The 21,157-nt window shown below is 37.3% G+C and overlaps 1 protein-coding gene across 2 annotated transcripts in view; it reads right to left on the reverse strand.

The window, feature by feature from the left end:
• Positions 1 to 15,124, reverse strand: part of tsc22d2 (TSC22 domain family 2) — a 32,590-nt gene extending 17,466 nt beyond the window's left edge. The window contains exons 1-2 of one of the 2 annotated variants that reach the window (XR_013823158.1): positions 12,850 to 15,124; positions 11,916 to 12,551 (exon numbers count right to left, since the gene is read on the reverse strand). Coding sequence is in view for 1 of the 2 variants with exons in the window: in XM_079890240.1 (XP_079746366.1) it covers positions 13,043 to 14,541 (1,499 nt within the window). In the remaining variant the exon portion in view is untranslated. Of the gene's footprint in view, positions 1 to 11,915; positions 12,552 to 12,849 lie in introns of those variants that run through there. The other variant, XM_079890240.1, reaches the window with a different exon arrangement.
• Between the last annotated feature and the right edge of the window lie 6,033 nt (positions 15,125 to 21,157).

Consider the following 21,157-nt stretch of genomic DNA (forward strand, 5'->3'; position numbering starts at 1 on the left):
AGCGATCTCTCTCACCAACGGTGATTCACATGCTGAACCGGGCGAACTCCCGCTGACATGAGCCGAGTCGACTAGAGTCGACGTGTGGAACACACCACAAAAACTAGCCCAACAGATGCTGACGGCTGACCACGCTCGGTGCATCACGGCCCTTTGACACTTGAGCCTGAAACCACGTCAAGGAATGCCATGCTCACTCCATGCACACTCACGGCTGCCAAGAGTGCAATGTGATAGATACACACAGCGATCATACCCATCACTGATGGCCTTTGACCTGCCGATTGGAAAGGCTTGATAGAAAGCTGTGGAGGGGTTCCTTGCAGATAAAAAAAAGAAAAAGAAAGAGAGAAATATGAATAAGGTCAAATATAAATGTCAAAGGTTTGGAGGGGAAAGATCAAAACAAATTTGCTTTGACTAGAAATAAATCTTTTTTTTTAAAAGTGCTTGGATGCCTCAGGGGCTTTCAAGACAAAGTTGAAGTAAATGGCCATTCATATCTCAGAGTGAAAAACAGCACTGGCGTCGGAGCCACCAGAAAAAGCCCTGAAGGTTTCAGTTCAGCATGAATATGCCAAACAGAAAAAGCCAGAACAGCCTTCGAGTGAGAGACATGGATCCCGAAAACAAATGATCGCATTGATTAACGGCCAAGTTTATACAGCCTAACTAAAAGGAGATTAATTCGATTTACTTTGGTCGATCATGCAACACAGTGAATGTTACAAAGTGACCATTATCCTGTGACCGGCAATGTCTTGAATCCCTTATTGATTTTCTTTTAATCAGGCTTCACTGGTATAAAAGTCCAAGACGTATGGAAAATTATAAAAATCTAAAGCATCCATAAAACAAATCTGTTTAAATATGGTCTAGGACCAAACTTTTGGTCTAGAAAACACTTAATAATTTAACCTTTATAGTTACAAAAAAGCTGTTGTATAGCGGCCACTAAGTCAAAGTCTAGATAGGAACTATAATTTGTTTTTGGGAACAAAAAAGGTCTGAAAAGTTTAACTAAACTGGGTTAAGAAATAAGGGTGAACAACATCATACCTCATGATTAATACATTACCTTTTAATAATAATAAATAATAAATAATAAAAACACCTTGCACATCACTGATAGGCCAAGACAGGCAAAACTTAGCCAAACTTCACATTGTGGAGCTAATTTTGAGGAAGAACCTGTGGATTTACTTAATTATGAAATTATGTTAAATGGAGCTGAGAATGCTACAATCTAATTGATACATGAAAGTGATTTTGCAATTTAGAGCAATTTAGGCTAAATGAATAAATGTAATGATTAATAATATATGAACGTGCAAATGGAGGGGGGAGGCATTTTGCAAATGATTAGCGTGCAAATTATCAATAACCAATATCAAACCAAATCGAAAAGGTATAGGCTACAGCTTGTAAATTGAGGCACTAAAAAATTATAGAAGAAAAGCAAAAAAAAAGGACTTCATGGATTTGTGCTCAAATTCTGTTGAAATCCGCAAAGTTTCCATGTGTGCTGGAAAGAGTTGCATAAATTAGCCCCAAAAACAGACACGAATGCAGTAACACCAGGAAACTATAAATCCTAAATGGATTATTAGTGAAATTCGCTCAAATGGTGCACAAAACAAACGCTCATGGAAATATTCTTTGATGTTTCCATCAAAAGATGACGAGTGACAGGTGGAATTGGCCTGAGGAAACTGAAGCTGACAGAGGATTACAGAGAAACAGGTTTCTCCACACAGAGGAGTAATAACCCTATATGAATCTATAGAAACATCTCAAAGTTAATTCAAGGAAGTGGGTTAAAACAAATACTCTGATTTATTTTTCAGGATGTCAGCTAATCAACTGATATTAAAATAAAAGTGTCCATAACAGGGAGCCATAGAAATATAACCGCTCACAACCCAAATTAGCTTGAAACAAATAAAGGGACGAAGGTATAAACAGAGGAAATGTTGTTAATGATAAATTTAAATTAATTTTATCAGTAACAACACTTCCTCATACGAGGAAAATCACAGAGTAACGTCCGGATATTCAAGTTTTTCATCCATCACCCATGTCAATTTCTAGAACTGTAAATGTCATGAGAAACTAAATATATTCCAGTTCATTGAGAGAACTTGCAAATCCGAATTGCTGCTTTTCCTTTGTCGGGCCAGTGCGAGCCAGGGCTAACAACATGCTGGACGGGTCAATGTCCTCGGATCTTGAGCACCGAGCCCAAAATCAAGCTGTTTCCCCACTGTCGGCCCGCAGCGCCACCCTAAAATCACGCCTCCATAGAGGAGAGTCACACAACACCTCACCGTTTCACCAGCTGACTGAAAAAAAAAAATTTTTTTTTATTCCAGAATCGATATTAATTAAAATTCAATTGCTTTTTTTTTGTCCTTGCTTGTAGATGAGGTTTGACAGAAGTTAGCCACTTTCATTCCAACAGAGGATGAAATGTGTCATTAGCTATGAGTGTTGAGTGTCGTAATATACCAAGTGGACGCGTGGAAGAGACGTGCGACTGAAAGCACTTGAAAGCCCTCGCACTGCTCATATACTGAGAGATATAAGACAATAGAGCTGCACGATTCATCTTTAAAAGACTGTGATCTCGATTCAAACACCCACGCGATCTTTCAATTCGTCAGTCTATTAAACTTTGATAAAATCATATCATTCGAAGCTGTGTTGGCGCAGACCCGGAGCGAGTCGTCATGAAACCGTCTTTTCAACCTCATAGTATCGTTATTTCTGTGATGCAAGAGTTCAAATTATCATAGAAGTGGATAAAAGTTTAAAGTTCAAATATGAACACTGATGTCTACGATAGCCATCAAAATCAGCTTTTGATAGAAACTTGGTGCTTAACATAACGCATTTATCGATTAAATTGTTTCGCCACTAAGTGGCGACAAGTGACTGTTAATGTTTATTTGTTATTGAATCATTTATTCAAGAGAATGTAGTATTGTATGATGCTTCTGAAATAAAAGTCAGAAAGATGTGATGATTTGTTTTTGTAAATATGACTCATTTTATACATCATGTACAGTCTGTATAAGTGTATGATTTAACTTTTCCCCATGGTCTAGTGTTAAAAAAAATTGCAATATATTGCAATATCGAATCGCAATACTTGTAGAATCACAATTCTTAAATAAATAAATAAATAAATAATGTTGCGATACATATCGTGTCGGCACCCAAGTATCGGTATAGTATCGAATCGGCAGATTCAGCCCTAAAAACTAGCTAGATCACAAAATGAGCATGACAGAAGCGAATGCTTGGTCTTTACTTAAATACTTGAGACTCCAGCATTGATATTTGACCAATGTTTTAGAATAAAAAAGTGACAGTGATTTGTATCAGGAGTGCACGTCAATCATGCTGAATCAAACTGGTATTTGCCAATTCACATAAAAAGAGAAAATACCTAGTCAGTTGCACCGGCTTCCATTTATTTGCGATCACATGAATGCACGAAACAACTCCATTAAGGTTGGAAATCCAAAGGCTAACACATTTTTTTTTAATTGATAAAATATGTTTACGTCACATTTCTTCAGAAAGAGCGATCTGAGGAAGTTTGAGCAATCTCTCCACTAACACATTTTTTTTAAAAGGTATAGCGGAGGATTTTCTTTTTCCGGGTGGATCATCAAGACTATTGGTCCTCCTAAGTGTCAATCATTCTGGTGATATGTTTACGTAAGGCCGTCGTACATGCTCGTGCACACGATTCACACGATGGCGTGCGCTCAAAACACAGGTTGGGCTTCCCACTGATGCCTCAGTCGCAAAGTTTCTTGACAGGTAAAGTTTGGCATGCTATTTGGAGAAATCCATTTAAAATCACTGCTAGTAAAAGTTAATGTAAGCTATGATTAGCTCGTGCATGCTCTCTCGTGCACACGTTTAATAGGCGTTCCCTCTCGGGAGCAGGTAGAGTGTTGCGCATGTGCATTTTTTCAAAAAGTGGAGAGGGCGGTTCTTTTCTAAAATTCGGGAAAATCCTCCGCTATACCTTTAATTGATAAAATATGTTTACGTCACATTTCTTTAGAAAGAGTGATCTGAGGAAGTTTGAGCAATCTCTCCCATCTCACTCTACTGTTCTCCTTTCAGCCAGAGCAACAGAGGGAGCTCACGAGCAGAAAACACAAGTTACGAGTTAACCGCAGCATAACAAAGGCACAGAGAAGAGACTGATTAAATATGAAACCAAATAAATACACGACTATAAACATATTTGATTTGTCTACGTTCTTCAAGCAGTCTCTCTCTGGTATTTTCTGTAATGGTTAGCATAAGTAGCCTTTAGCTCACATAGAAATATATTTCTGCCTCATACGGTAATCAGAATCCCTGTCGGATTTCAAACACTCGTTGGGTCTAAAAAAGTGAGTTTTGAGCTGAAAAATGTTCATAATGTCTTAAATGTTGAAGTTAGCTGGTAGCCTGGTATGATAGCATGGGAAATGAGCAGCGGTGTTGACCCTCTCCTGACTCAGGTAAACGCCGCCTCTGTTCATGACCTCTCCTCAAGCCCCATTTGGCCCGCTTTGGACCCAAGTATTCGGCGGGACCAGGCCGTTGGCCCAGAGGAAGCCCCGGAAGTGACAGTGGAAACGCGTCAGGCCCTGGCACGCACTAGCGCGCCCGCTTTTGGCCCGACATGGCTAATGTGTCATGTTGCCTTCAATTACATTTTCTCAAAAATAATATTTTTACAAATGTAAATCAAATTTATATATGCAATGCAATTCATTATTATTTTTTTAAGTCCACCAAAGCGTGTTTAGCCAGCTGAAAAGGTCTAGCTGTGGGCGCTTGGGAGCGCAGCATTTTCTTTAGTTGAGACGCTTTGCTTGCTATGATACAGAATATCCACAGAAGTGTTACTAGTATCTCATTTCAATCTATAGTTCGTTTCTGTGTCGTTATAAAACTGTCGATACAATGTAAAGTATTTGCTCTGGCTCTTGTTTTAAATGATTTTGTTCCGTTATCATGCTTGTTGTTGTCCTCTGTGGACCTTGTACAAGCAGAATGTGACGATTGATCGGTGTGGTATTAGTCCCGCCCCTCCTCCACTCTTTTACCTAAAGTTGAACAATCTTCAACTCTCGGCAACCAGTAAAAAACGCAGAGCGCTCAGAGCCTCGTTGCACTCCTGGCGTTTTAAAAATGCGGCGCTCCCATTGAAAACAACTGGAAGAATACGCCAGCCACGTGAAAAAAAAAACACAGGGCCTTAAACTGAAACTTAATCACACATTTGGATGTTAATCAGGCAAGAAGAAATTTCACACAACACAAAAATCAGTTTTTAATCTCTGGCGTTTAATCTACAACCTTCTAGAGTTTGGGGTCCTGAGATCCCAATGGCAGAAATGTCGCAAGTCCACTTAAAAAAAAGTGGGCACACAGTCTAAATGTGTGTAAATTTACATTTCAAAATGTTTCGCATAAGGCAGCGAATCTTTGTAAGCCTTTATGAGCCAGTTACAGTCTCAGCTGTGAGGTCAATGTGCAAGAGCACACCTTCCAAAACACAGAGGCATAATGGCATAGTATACCAACAAACCCATGACTGTCAGAGAGCCGGGGCTGACTCACCTCGACATTACTGTGAGGAATAAGACATCAGCACCACACCTGCGTTTCAAATGAACAAATAAACTAGTAACTAATAATGGCTACTGCCATTTCTCAAACAGGTGCAAAGCACAACAGCATGGAAATACGCCAGACCACACTCATTCTTCACAATCAACAAACTGATAACTGATAATGACGGCACTCATGAGTCAGGTAAGTGTAGTTGCACAACCCATGGAAGATAAAATCTACAACCACACAGGATTAAAATAATAATAATTTTTCTTTTAAGTGAGAGAGACAAAAGTCTGTACTAGCTGCTCAAAAGTTGAGCTATTCTGAACCCTGTAGCAAATCCTGAGGCGTTCGCCGTTGCTTCAGCCATTTTAACAAGTCAATAAAATGATTCATATCTTCATATCTGTTAAAAGGTCACTTCCTTTTTCTTATGATGTTAATAGGGGAACAGAAAGTGATGAGTGAAAGTCAAAATTATCAAGGGCCATTTCCTGGGTGTTTAGCGGAGGAGGATATGCAAGAAAACCGTGACATCTCGCATCTTCATCAGCTAATGCAATAATCTTCAGTATCCTTAAAAAAAGATGAACTAGTGAAACGCTGGTGTCTCTCGGTCTAAAAGGCAAGAGAACAGATTATTTGGAGCAAATTCCCCTTTTAATAGCAGACCTAAAATGAAGCTTTACACACATCCTCCAAAATACCAAGTAAAAAGGTAGTTTCCAGAAATCCTGGTGAATATAACTGCCCATTTGAGTGTGTGTGTGTGCATTTAAGCAAAATAAAGAGGAAAAGCATGTGAACCTCCATCAATGATGGTACACAGGCATTTTGAAAACTTACACTTCCTTTAAACCTTTACTGTCTTTCCTTAAACCTCGAATTTATTTGCCGCCCACTTTGCAATATTTCCGAGCATTCTCAAAATAACACACAGTTCCTGCAGCTCTTTCTGCATCTTTGTTCCCTAATCTGAGCTGCACAAAAGTTAAGGTCAATGCAATCCTAAATAAAAGCCAATAGTACTGCGTTATAGTAGTAGTATTAATTTAGTTTGATTAAAATCAGCATAAAGTATTATAATAACACATATTAAAATGAGAACAGCACTTAAGAAATCTACTTTAAAATTTAGATAAATGGTTTCAATTAAAGGAGTAGTTCACTTCAGAATTACAATTCTGATAATTTACTCTCCAACGTCATCGAAGATGTTCATGTCTTTCTTCAGTCAAAAAGAAATTAAAGTTGAGGAAAACATTCCAGGATTATCAAGGATTATCAACAGGTTGAAGGTCCAAATGTCAGTTTTAGTGCAGCTTCAAAGGCTCTACACGATCCCAGCCGAGGAATAAGAGTCTTATCTAGCCATTTTCAAAACAAAACAAAAAAACATGTCTATACTTTTTAACCACAAATGCTTTTGCACGTTCGCTTTGTAAACACTAGGTCGGTACTTCCACCTATGTCACGCTTGACCTTTCAATGTGATTACGTAATGTGTGGCGCATCACAGCAAGTGCAAGGCGAGCATTTGTGGTTAAAAAAGTATATAAATGTTTTTTTTTTAGAAAATGAACAATGGTTTGTCTAGATAAATCCCTTATTCCTCGGCTGGGATCGTGTGGAGCCCTTTGAAGCTGCATTCTGGACCTTCAACCAGTTGGACCCCATTGAAGTCCACTATATGGAGAAAAATCCTGAAACGTTTTCATCAAAAACCTTCATTTCTTTTTGACTGAAGAAAGAGAGACATGAATATCTTGTTTGACGTTGGGGTGAGTAAATTATCAGGAAATTTTCATTCTGAAGTGAACTACTCCTTTAATTGTCATTCAAATCAAACGATAATGGAAATATTAAATGGCCTTATGCAAAGAAAATGTGTACAATTTCAGGGCTGCCAACTCTCACGCATTCATAGGGCCCTATAATTTCCGCGATCACGGAATCGCGGACGGAATCGCGGAATTGGCAAATTAACGCGGAATCTAGTGTCAACGCGGAATTTCGCGGAATTTTACATATTTGGAATAAAATTCTGTTTTTGTGTGGGAGAAAAACGTATGTCTGAGGAAAATCGCAAATTACTGAAAGAACGAGCAGAGAGAGAGGCCCGGTCGCGCGCGCGTCTTCAAACTGTCTTGCTCTCTCTCACTCCCTCGCGCTTATTAATCTAAATCAATTGAGAATTGACACAATGGTAAAAGATCGGAAGAACGAGGTTTCACGTGGAAACCGCTGGGTGTGAATTGTGCAAAAAAAAACTTTTTTACCTTTCCTTCTTCTCTGAAAAGCATTCCGCCCATTCAGCTGACATAAAAACACTTTCAATAAACTAAACAAAACCTATCCAATGATGAAATGTTTTCTGTGTTGACAAATCTTGTGCGATGTCCTAACTGCCGGGATAATCACACAACGCGTACAAGTCTGCTAATGATACGTCCGATTCGCGAACTAATGACTCATTTGAACCGATTCACTTTAATGAATGGTTAAAACAACTGATCTGTCCAACACTGAATCGGTTCGGTGTATAACAAAATCGGTAACACTTTACAATAAGGTTCCATTTATTAAACTCTAGTTAACTAGATCAGTTAACATTAACTATTAATAAACTGCACTTCTACAGCATTTATTAATCTTTATTAATGTTAATTTCACCATTTACATTAGTTAGCTTAATGCACTGTGTGAAGTAACGTACAGTATACAGTAACAAATGTATTGCTTGTGGTTCATGTTAGTTAGCCTAATATATTCACTAATGTAAACAAACCAAACCACATTTAACATCTCTTAAAATGAGAATTTTGTTTGTTACCTCAATAAATTTAGGGTCATTCCTATTTTATTTGTGTACATTTTAATCATTAACATTAAAACACTCTTTTTATGACTAAAATAACAGTAAAGGGTAAAAAAAAACTGAATTCCCAAAAATTAAAACGGAAAAAAACGGAATTTGCAAAAATTAAAACGGAAAAAACGGAATTTGGGAAAAAATAAAACGGAATTTGGGAAAAAATAAAACGGATTTTATAGGGCCCTACATTCACCGTGAGACTCACGCAATTGACACTTTTCACACGCTCTCACGCCACACATCCATTTTCTCACGCACAGAAAAATTGCGGAGCAAAGAGGTACTTTTAATATTAAACTTATTCTCAGCTCTTAGATTCCGTCAATTTTATTATGAAATTCAGACAAAAATACGTTTGGCGCTTGTAAATGTGACGTGACAGATCGCTGAGCGCCTCAGTTCAAGTGCACGTGAACCGATCATCTGTTACTTTTTTATTTAAAGATGCAGTTACAACTTACCGAAAGTATACATAATATCGACCAATTAGTGTTTTTCAACCACGGAAAGCAGTCAATATAACAGCAGGAGAACACATAACGTTACATTAAGCCATTTAATGACCATAGCATGTTAATTGAATAGAAAAAATAGCTAGAGAGGAGATTTTGCTGAGCACTATATTACATATTTATTATATTTTTACTTATGCCTTTAAATAATTGTTATTATAACAAAAACTGCATTATATTTAATTTAATTTGTTATTTTTAACCTTTAATAATACCAGCAGATTGGGCCCTCTATGTTTACAGCATTAGGTGAGATTATTTTTTTAAATAAAATTTAAAATAAACATGTATCCAAATTAGTCAATATTGAATCAAAATCGGAATCAAATCACAAGAATGGAATTGAAATCTTGAAATTGTCAAGCAATAATAAAAACTGTATCCTACCAGTTATTGTACAATGTAAACACTGTAACATGTTGTCACTAAACTTCATAAAATTCTATTTAGTTACCAAATGTTTTGACAATCACAATTACACTTATTGTGATGCAACATACACACCCCCCCCCCCCCCCCCAAAAAAAATCTCTCTCGAAGCTAAACTCAAAAGTAGGCAGCCCTGCAATTTGACCTAAACCTGAGTATGTTACATGTTATCGACCTCTGAATAGTCCTCAAAAGCCTGTCAGGAATGGGGACGGCGTGTTGCGCGGCATCAGCACAGAATGTACAGATTTCTCCTGGATTCCTACCAACCGCTGACAGTAAACAACATCCATTAGCAGCATAACATCATGCAGATGTTACACATTTAAAGGCATTATCAGTGCTTGTGCATAGACTGGGTCGCAGCATCTGCACATCACAAGATAGGAAACACATGCTAACATCACCTAATCAGACTGAAAAAACAGCTCAACTTCTGCTGGCAAGCGTACGAGGAGGAAACAGTGGCACTGAAAACAAATCTTTAGGAACTGGACAGTATTGTTGCCACGATATCAAAATTACGGCTTAGATAAGATACCCGACTAAAATAGCGCGATTACCAATACTGAATCAATACCACAGCAAAAAACTAAAACTACAGTACAAGTAATTGAATAATATGACAACTTAAATTTCATTGTATCATAATCATAATATCAATCACATTCGCAAACCTTTCACAACTCTGCACAGGTTAGGTAATATGACCAAAATGTTATATTTCTTTACGTAATTTTAAATCACAATATAGTTATTTAATATTTGTCTTCAAATATATTTCAAATTATCTTTTATCTTTAAAATAAGCAAAGACGCAAATTCCAATCAATATGACTAATACATACAATATAAGAAAAATACAAATTAAATAAACCGTGCTTTAAATTTTTCAGGTGGCTGATGTAGATCTATTTAACAGTAGCATTAAGAAATTAAAATGTAAAAAAAACACACAGAAGGCACTAGGGCTGAACGATATTCTGTTTTAACATCGACATCGCGATGTGCGAATGAGCGATAGTCACATCGCCGGAACATGCGATGTGAAGGGTAGTAGCACCCATGGTGTATTAAGAGAACGGTAGCACCAGGGTAGCACACAGTAAACACGAGTTTGTTGTATGGCTTGTTGCTGGGGTGACATACACGTTCTGCGTGCCTGCACAGTGATTTCGCTGTGCCGCTGCTCGCCGCTCACTCACAGCCAACATTCACTGCCAATCCTATAGCTAAAAATGGCCGACGAAGAGGATCCGCCACAAAAAAATAAAATAAAATAAATAAATAAATGAATGATTTCGTACCAAAAAGAAAGTTAAAATCAGCTATTTGGGACTATTTCGTCTACAAAAAGGAGGATGTTGACCAAAAAGAGGTACTTTGCAGTAGTGTTATAAAGTTGTGGATGGTTGTCTTTTTTAAAAAGTCTTTTATTTTTCGTGTTTGCATTCATGAGGAAAACACAATGTTACGCGAGTGCTCTGAAAGCGGCACTAAAAGACTGCTTTAAAACTTTCACAGAGACCTCAAACAGAAAGCACAAAGCATTTCTTTAAAACGAATTTCGTTTTGTATTAATTGTATCTTAATTTTAATCAATGTTCCATCATCCAATTTCCTGGATTTAATAAATAAAAAGTAAATATAGCAGACATAATCATGTCACAGAGGCGCCAGCGCCTGAACTGGAGCTTAAGCTATCTAGAAGGCCCTAGAAGGCACGGTACCACTTTTAGCATAGCATAGATCATTGAATCGGACAAGACCATTAGCATCAATCTCAAAAAAATGGCCAAAGATGTAACTACAGAAGAGTCAAGTTTTAAATAGGAAAAATATCGAAAGTCTTTGGTCATTTTTTTTGAGAAAGATGCAAACGGTCTTGTCCGATTCAATGATCTATGCTAAGCTATGCTATAAGTGGTGCCGCCAGAACCGGAGATCGGCTGAATGGATTCGAAAACGGTAAAACTCAACTGTTTAACTCTGGGGGAGTTGTAAAATGAGCCTATTTCCCAAAAAATTGGAGTATCCCTTTAAGACCTGACGCAAAGATCCAATACACGAGAACACACCTGATTTCTTTCTAAATGATGTTTATAGACATACCCGAGTGTGTTTGCGTGGATACTCGCCAGGACGCGTATTTTAACGTATTTTTGACCATTCAAGCGCAATAATAATTGAAAGAGAACCGAACTCATGATCACATGCTGTCTGAAAGGCAGCTTTCTGCGTGCGCTCCAGGCCTGAGCCCATAGCGCTTTGAGCTCTTTTTCAGGGCTTATTGAGCACAATAACCGTTTTATACATCAAACATGTCCCGCTCTTTATTTTCTCATGCGGCTCTTATTATTTAGACCGGTTTGTACCACTTTTAATAGCAGGGTATCAACACAACAACTGTCCATAAGTGGACAGTGCATTGGGTAAATTTGATGTGAATTTTTTTTTTTTTCTTTCACAAGGTCATTTGAGTCAGAAACTAATACTTTCCAAATGTTTTACCAATGAAAAGGTGACTGTAACCACAGGCAGCCCTGTATAAGCAAGTGTAAAGTGGTTTGCTGGACGGAAAACTAAGTGCAAACAGTTGATGCTAGGTGTTTCCTCTGAGCTATTCATGCAAAGAACGTTTAAACCAGCTAGTCAAGTTGAATTTTCAATTCCCCTTCACAAAGTCTCACAATGTTTTCTTCATTTCTATTCTGTGAAACAAATGAAGATTAGAAGCCATTGAAACCGTCATTGTTTTGAACTCAACTGACTTTCATTGTACAGACAAAGTAGTTCCTATAATATTTTCTTTTGTGTTATGCAGAAGAAAGAAAAGACAAACACACCTGAACCAAGGTGATCAGGATTACTTCACTACTATATCTAGTGTAAAATAGGCTTATGGTATTTAGCTCAAAACATCTGGTATAACATGGTTTGAGTTTGTAAATATATAAATAAATACGAGCAGCACTTCCCAAACCTGTCCTGGAAGCCTTCTGGATGTCAATGCAATGTAAATGAGCTGCTGATTTTAATTGGGTCAGGTGAGTAAAGTTAAGCGACATCCAAAATGTGCATATATATATTAAAAAAACACACTTTACAATAAGGTTCATTAATGTATTAACTAACATGCACTAACATTGAGCAATACATTTGTTAAAGTATTTATTAATCTTTGTTAATGTTAGTTAATAAAAATACAGCTGTTCATTGTTTGTTCATGTTAGTTCACAGTGCATTAACTAATGTTAACAAATACAACCTTTGATTTTAATAATGTATTAGTAAATGTTATAATTAATATTAACTAATATTAATAAATGCTGTAGAAGTATTGTTCGTTCTTAGTTCATGTTAACTACTGAACCTTATTGTAAAGTGTTACCAAAACACACACAAAAAAAAAAAAAAAAAACAGGACATGTTTTCAAGGTAACATGCTTTCAAAAGTTATTCCAAAGTAAATATTAAACTAACAGTAAATAATGTAAGAGCTGCAATAAAATGTGGTTTACTTGACCATTTAGAATTTTCTTTTGCAACTACTGTCAATAAAACTTGAGCAACATGAAGCATAAAGGTTTACCTGTCCTCATCCCCATCAATGTGAATAGCTATTCCAAACAGGCTGTTGACAGCAGGCGTGGGAAGCTGCAATCCCTCGGGATTCAGGGGTCTGATGGCATCTCTTCCCAGGAGAACCGAGCTCTGGAGCAGCAGCTCAGTCCTCCTCTGGTTCTCACCGGCCGGGCCGACGCCACCGGGAAGCTGGCTAAAGATAGAGGGGTTCGTCTGAGCCCCCAGTCCCGCTGCCGAACCGCTCGGGACTCCCTGAGGCTGGTTCTGCTGGGGCGGTACAACAGGGACCGGGGGCTGTTTTGGCATGCTCTGGGGGGTATTAGAGGCACTGGGCAGAACAACAGGCACATTTTGCACACCAGGGACCACAGCATGAGTTACTGCTGGCTGAACGAGCGGCACTGGTGCCTGCGAACCCGCAGATGTGGCTGATACGGTCCCTAGAGCGCCGCTGATGTTGGACTGGGGTAAAAGCCCCTGAACATCCACCGGCTGAGGAACTAATCCCAGCACATGAGTGCTTCCCGCTGCGGGAGTCAGGACCGGTGACGGGCCCTGGGTCACTGAAGAGCCAAGAGGCTGATTCTGTAACCTATAGTCTGCCTGATTAGACGGGATAACAGTCTGAAGCATCTGGCCAGGTTTCTGTGCCTGTTTACCAGGGTAAAATGGCTGTGGTTGAGCTGTAGAAGGCATGCTGGGAGATTTAGCATGGGCATCACCGAAAAGGTTCTGGGCTACAAGCCCTAATCCCTGCTGCAAAATCCCAAAAGTTTGCTTTTGAAGCTCCACAGGAGGGTTAGATAGTGAAGATACGTAACCACTGTCCGTATGCGGTTCTGTGAGGGTTGAAAGCGCATTGTACGCCGCCACCGAACCTCCTAGTCCGTCTCGGTCCGCGCTGTGGTCCGCGGTGCCGGCGTGTTGTTTAGCATTATCCGCAGTCCGAGCAGACGAGGAAGCATCCGTATCCCGCTCATAAAACTCAGTGCAAGTCCACCTACCTCGTTTAAAGGGTTCACCTGTACCATGATCCAATTTGATGACCCTGAAACGGGAACTGCAACCACTTACTGTAGCAGAACTGCTAACTGATGTTGATGATGCCTGGGACGCGCTGTTAGATGCAACTGAAGGTGAAGTCTGGGATGGGCTCATTTGGCCTGCTGTCCCACTGACTGCACGGACATTTGGGTTTACGTGAACCCCACTTGTGTTACGAGAGCCAGGTAACGTTACTGTCGTTACGGCACCATCTTGCGCGCTCGCGGTTTCAGCGTCATTATGCAGCGGTTCGTCCGTCAAACTGACGTCACACGCCTCCGGCTCGAAATCGCCACCTTTGGACATGTCGTACATCTCAGAGGAGGACATGTCCTCAGTTCTGGACTCGTCCGGGTCGTCCAAACTCTCGGTGTCGTCCGTGATGCTGTTCGCCGCCACCTGCGCCTGCGTTACGCTCGTGATCTGGAAACAGCTCTTCTTTTTCGACGGCATTTTAGACATTTTGAGCGCGTGAAGTGTGTCACTTCGACTTCGACACGTCAGACTAAAGCGTACAGCTCCAAGTTAAACGTAGTAACTCCTCTTAAATGAAAATGTCATGTAATTTTCAGTTAGCGTCACGCGCTAACTCAAGCTTCCCTCCGAGCTCCTGTCAGCGCGCGTGCGTCCTCATCGTGGCATTTCTAGTACTTTTAATCCGTTAAATTGAAACTCACGAAGCTCCAAACACAATGACAGCTTAATTCCAGGTGTGTTTAATCCCTCCAAGCCCGTCTCCGTGTTATCCGAGGCCTAAATGAAGGCCATGTCCGGGTGTGAGAGTTTCCCTCAGGCCGCTCGCGCGAATGAAACTCCAGTCGCTGGACACACTCGACTCTGAGGCGCCTTCAGTTATCAACACTCCCCCGTCTTCAAAAGCACATATCCTCCACGAAACACACTGAATATACATCTTGACACATGATAATACATGTTTACCATCCGCTTCTGGCGTTGATACAGTCTGTGGAGGGTAGACTGGGTGTGTTTGTGTGTCTGTCGAGCTAACGGCTGCTCTCTCTCTGCTGCTGTACACAAGATGGCTAACGCTACGTAGCGCACGCGCGGGACTATGGGTGGACTGCGCACAGGCGTACGTAAGTGCGTCGGGAATACCGATCGCGACGCAATATTCTTGTTTTCTTGTCAAAATAAATGTCAGGGGGAATCAGCCGGCATAAATACTTTTTCCACACATCCCAAAACCTTTTATTACACTTGTTCTTTGATAAAGTGTCTGATAATCGTATTATTTTAACAACCAATTCATTTAATTGCTTTTTCTCTTTTGTACAGTGATTTAAACCAGCACTGCAATATTATATTATATTATATTATATTATATTATATTATATTATATTATATTATATTATATTATATTATATTATATATTAAATTATGTTCGTCTGTGTACAGTGATTAAAATCTGCACTGCAAATATTATATTATATTATATTATATTATATTATATTATATTATATTATAAATTATGTTCTCCTGTGTACTGTGATTAAAATCTGCACTGCAAATATAATATAATAAATATAATATAAAAATACAATATAATATAATTATCGTTCTGTGAACAGTGTTTAAAATCTGCACTGCAAATACAATATAATATAATATAATATAATATAATAAAATATAATATAATATAATATAATATAATATAATATAATATAATATAATATAATATAATATAATAATTACTGTTCTGTGAACAGTGTTTAAAATCTGCACTGCAAATGTATAATATAATATAATAAAATAAAATATAATATAAAAATACAATATAATATAATTATTGTTCTGTGAACAGTGTTTAAAATCTGCACTGCAAATACAATATAATATAATATAATATAATAAAATATAATATAATATAATATAATATAATATAATATAATAATTAGTGTTCTGTGAACAGTGTTTCAAATATGCACTGCAAATATTATAATATAGTATAATATACAATATAATATAGCCTAATAATTAGCAGTTTTTAAAATATGCACAAATATAATAATATAATACAATAAAATATAATATAATACAATGCAATACAATATACAATATAATAATTATTGTTCTGTGAACAGTTTAAAATCTGCACTGCAAATATAATAATATAATATAGTGTAGTGTATTGTAATGTAATGTAATGTAATAGGCCTATAATTTATATTATATTACGTTACATATTTTAAATGTTTTTAAATGTATATATAAAATGATATTATATTTCAATATTTTCAATGTTTTGCTATTTACATATCTTACATTTCTGCCTTTTTTTCTGTAAAAAGGGTCATTTATTTTAGTTGTATAAATTCTGAGTCATACACAAGGGGATTTAGGTGGTTTATGTAAATTTGGAAAGCCAGACAGGACACCACCAAAATAGGTTTTCCTTTCCGTTAGTTCTGCTGAAAACATAAATAATTGTTTTATTACTTCACTTTTAATAGACATTGAAGTAACCATTGCAGACCTGAGGACACGATTTCCAAAAAAAAGAATGCAAATGTTTTAACTGATGTTATTCCATCTTGTTTTAATTAATGCATAACTACAGATTTATTTATTTTTGCCCAGTCATTCTTCAAGCATTTTAATCATGTTACGAAATACAACTTCGTCTTTGTTTCGCCTTTGGGGAAAAGTTCACACAGGGGGCGAGAAGGAATGCAGCGAGTGCAGACAGAAACATATTTGCTGGAGTTTGTTTATTAGTTCAGCTCATTATTTTAGGCATGAGTCTATTCCAATAAGCAGAGGAGGCTGTGTTTGTTTTGCCTTTGAGTTTGACCATCCTCTCCGCTTCCCGATCCAAACACCGGTGAAAAGCGAGCGACACACTGAAAGAAACACTTGACAAGCTTGTTTTACATGAGAAGACACAGATGTAGCTTTCTAAAAACTCCTTTCTAGAGTAAATAGTTGATTTAACGGTGAATCCTGATGTTTATAAAAGTTACAAAATATCAACAAAAGTTGCTTGGGAATTCGGTGTCACTCAGAAGTTACACAACATGTGACTGTTTATTGTCTCTGCCTCCGTCCCGTGGTGAACGGGACACGCTTGTTGTTTTAGCTGGCTGTCCAAGTTCTCAAACCAGTTTGCATTTAGCCACACGAGGGCTTTGAGTCAAGCGTCTGAAGCAGGTGCTATTTGTCACGACGTCCAGACATACAGACTGTCTTTGTCTGCACTGCGGTCTCGTCCGGTTCATACAGCTTTTCCGAGATATGCAAAAAAAAAAAAAAAAAAAAAAAAAAAAATTTGAAGGGAATTTCTCTAAATTTAAACCCTTAATGGGAAGTTGTTTTATTCACTGTGGAAAAAAAAAGTTGCTTTCTTAAATTTTTAAGTACCATTATTATGGCTTGGTTGAATACCAGTGTAGAATGCGGTCTGTTATTTCTTGATAACCGACCGCTGCGAAGTATAACACACCGTTGTCATGAAAAACAGAGCGTTGCTATGGACGCGGAACGGACTATTTTCTTTAGCGGAAGCAAAACAATCGTTTTTAAATCAATAAACTCCTTTTTGAATCAATATTTTGTGTCAAATTATTTATTTATTTTGTAGGTAGCCATGTAATAAGTGGGATAATGTATAGCGAGGCGGTTGTTATAGTGAATAACAATAACAACCCCTTCAGGCTGATTCAAGACCCCTCCGCCCAGTTCAGCTGTCGATTCACTAAAGTGGAGCGGCTAAGTGCTTATGTTTGGCAGAATCGTTCAGTTTATGATACAAGCGTGAAAATTGTCATGAGCAGTCTCCATGGGTCACTTGACAAGAAAATTGTCCGAGCCACTTGAAATTTCAAGATGGCGGCCATTTTTCAAGATGGCCGACACCTTAGTGGAGCAGTTAAGTGATATAGTGGTTTATTTGTGATACAAGCATGAAAATTGGCATGAGCAGTCTCTGTGGGTCACTTGACAATAAGCCACCTACAGCTACTTGAAATTTCAAGATGGCGGCCATTTTTCAAGATGGCCACCACCTTAGTGGAGCAATGGGTGGCTTATTGTCTAGCTGTGGGTGGCTTATTGTCTAGTGACCATCAGAGACTGCTCATGCCAATTTTCATGCTTGTATCACCAAATAAACCACTCACTTAACTGCTCCACTAAGGTGTCGGCCATCTTGAAAAATGAAAAATCTTGAAATTTCAAGTGGCTCGGACAATTTTCTTGTCAAGTGACCCATGGAGACTGCTCATGCCAATTTTCACGCTTGTATCATAAACTGAACGATTATATCACTTAGCCGCTCCACTACTATCAACAACCGCCTCGCTATACATTATCCCTTACTCAACTTAGATGTTTGAGTCATTTCAACTTAAATTACATGACTTTAAAAAATGGGTTGAATCTTGTATAACAAAAAAAGTTGTGAAAACAAAATTCAATTTTGATCAAATTTTGATGAATTGATCACTTGTTGATCATTTCTTCAGTGTGACAACAGGCTGGTTCATTCTGGCGCTCGGAGGAGTTCAACTGAGTTAAATCTGGATGACAATGCTGGGGTTTTTGACTTGTGTCAGGGAGTTTTTTTTCAAAGGTGATGAGAGTGTTTGGTTAGTTTTAGGCCAAAGTTCTGTGGTTGTACATGGAAAGTGAACATCCTGTACATCTACTGAAACCAGACGTGGTTTCTGAGGTGTCCAAGTCGAATTCCACGTCTTTCAAGGCCAAGTCTCAAATCTCTTTTGATGATAGTGTTTTCGCTTGCAGGTTAGTTTTACAAATCTACAAAAATAACACGATTTCCTTGTTCATTTCCTGTAAAGTCACAACTTGATTCCAAGTCTGGACTTTCAAATGCACGGAAAACAGGATCAGCAGTAAAACAATAATTTTAACTAAATCCCATGCATGTTTGGAAAGGTTCATTGATTTATGATTTATGGAATTAAGTCAAAGAAACAAATCAATTAATTCTTGAAATTATTGATTGCTGACACTTGCATATATATACATGTATATATATATATATATATATATATATATATACAGTGCTGAGTGAAAGTTTGTGAACCCCTTGCAGAATCAGTGAAAATGTGTATAATTTTAACAAAATAAAAAGGATCATACAAAATGCATGTTATTTTTCATTTAGTACTGTCCTGAATAAGATATTTTACATAAAAGATGTTTACATATAGTCCACAAGACACAAAGACAGCTGAATTTATATAAAAATTACCCCGTTGATAAGTTTATGAACCCTTGGTTCTCAGTACTGTGTGTCGTTACCTGGAAATCCTTCAGTTTTCCAGCATCTTTTGCATATTTGAACCCTTTCCAGAAGCCAAAAGCCGAGGGGTGAAAACTTTTTGCATTTGAAGATCAATGTAAATTGTAGTCAATTTGTCTTCCGGGAAACAAGTATCTTCTGTTGCTTCCAAAGGGCCGTATACTAAATGGAAAAAAAATTATATTTAAACAAAGTAAGAAAAATTAACATCTTCATCCTGTTCAAAAGTTTTCACCCCCGACTCTTAATGCATCTTGTTTCCACCTGGAGCATCAGTGATTGAAGATGGATCTCAAAATCACACAGAAAGGGTTAAAATATGCAAAAGATGCTGGAAAACTGAAGATTTTTATAATTCATTTCAAAATTATAATACATTTTTATAATTTTTTTGTCTTGTGGACTATATGTAAAAAAAATTTTATGTAAAATATCTTATTCAGGACAGTACTAAATCAAAAAAAACATGCATTTTGTATGATCCCTCTTATTTTGTTAACATTATTCACATTTTCACTGATTCTGCAAGGGGTTCACAAACTTTCAAGCAGCACTGTATATATATATATTTTTTTTAAACTAAAACTCTCAGTAATTATACAATTTCCAGCTAAACTTAAATTTAGTTAATAGTTTAAAACACTTCAAACTATTATTCAAAATTCAAAGCTGTTTTAAAATAGATTGTATTTGTGAATTATATTTTCCAAACTAAAATTACAAAATCATCAAATTTTTGTTGTAGCTGTTAAATCCAATCCCACTGACAAATAAACTCAAGATAATATTGAAGGAACACTTGAACTACAGTTTCAATACGAGGGAATGTTTAAAAATAGGCCTACATGTCAAGCTTTGAATGTTATTATGTTACTTATTAATAATTAAAATTATTATTTTTAGAAAACTTTTTTATATTTGATATTATATTTTTGCTCTATTAATGAGCAGAAACCCATATCACTGGTTTAATGGCAGGTTCAGTGGTGACTGTTGTCACAAAATGTAAATCAGTAAAACACCTATAAGATGTCTTGGCAATAACTCTGAAATCTCCAGAGGTGGACAGTAACAAAGTACTCTTTTTGAGTATCTGTACTTTACTTGAGTATTATCTTTTCTGGAAACTTTTTACTTTAACTTCACTACATTTGAAAGAGAAATATTGTACTTTTTACTCCATTACATTTCTGTCAAGGTCCTTGAGTAGAAAGTAGTAACGTCAGTCAGTGGATGATTTTGGTTTGTAAATGAAAGTCGGGTTGACGTCAAAACCCAATGTCAGATTTACGTCGGGTTGACGTCAAAGCCAAAAAACTTTAAATAGGGCACTCTTTGAGGGAACAGCCATTTGGGTGTCCGAAACCATTGTGGGCGTTATTGAGTGCACTCATTCAATCTCACATTCAATCCCACTACTGGAACTGTGTTCTAGAAATACATGTGATATTGATATGAGGGTAGGCATAGATTCAGAGGTACTGTAAGTAGCTATTTCATTCAACAATGCAACAATAATAAAACAATGCATTAACATTTACTTTTTACTTTTGATACTTAAGTACTTTTAAAAACGAGTACTTCTGTACTTTTACTTAAGTAAGAATCTATCTTTACAACTTTTACTTGTAACAGAGTAATATTTGACCAGTAGTATATGTACTTTCACTCAAGTAAGGAAGTTGTGTACTTTGTCCACCTCTGGAAATCTCTCAACATAGATCATATATGATTTTATTGTTGCTAATCTGCACATTTCATGCAGTTATGCCAGCTTCATTCACAAGAGGTCGC

Source organism: Squalius cephalus (assembly GCF_949319135.1).
Source record: "Squalius cephalus genome assembly, chromosome: 13".
Lineage (NCBI taxonomy): Eukaryota > Metazoa > Chordata > Actinopteri > Cypriniformes > Leuciscidae > Squalius > Squalius cephalus.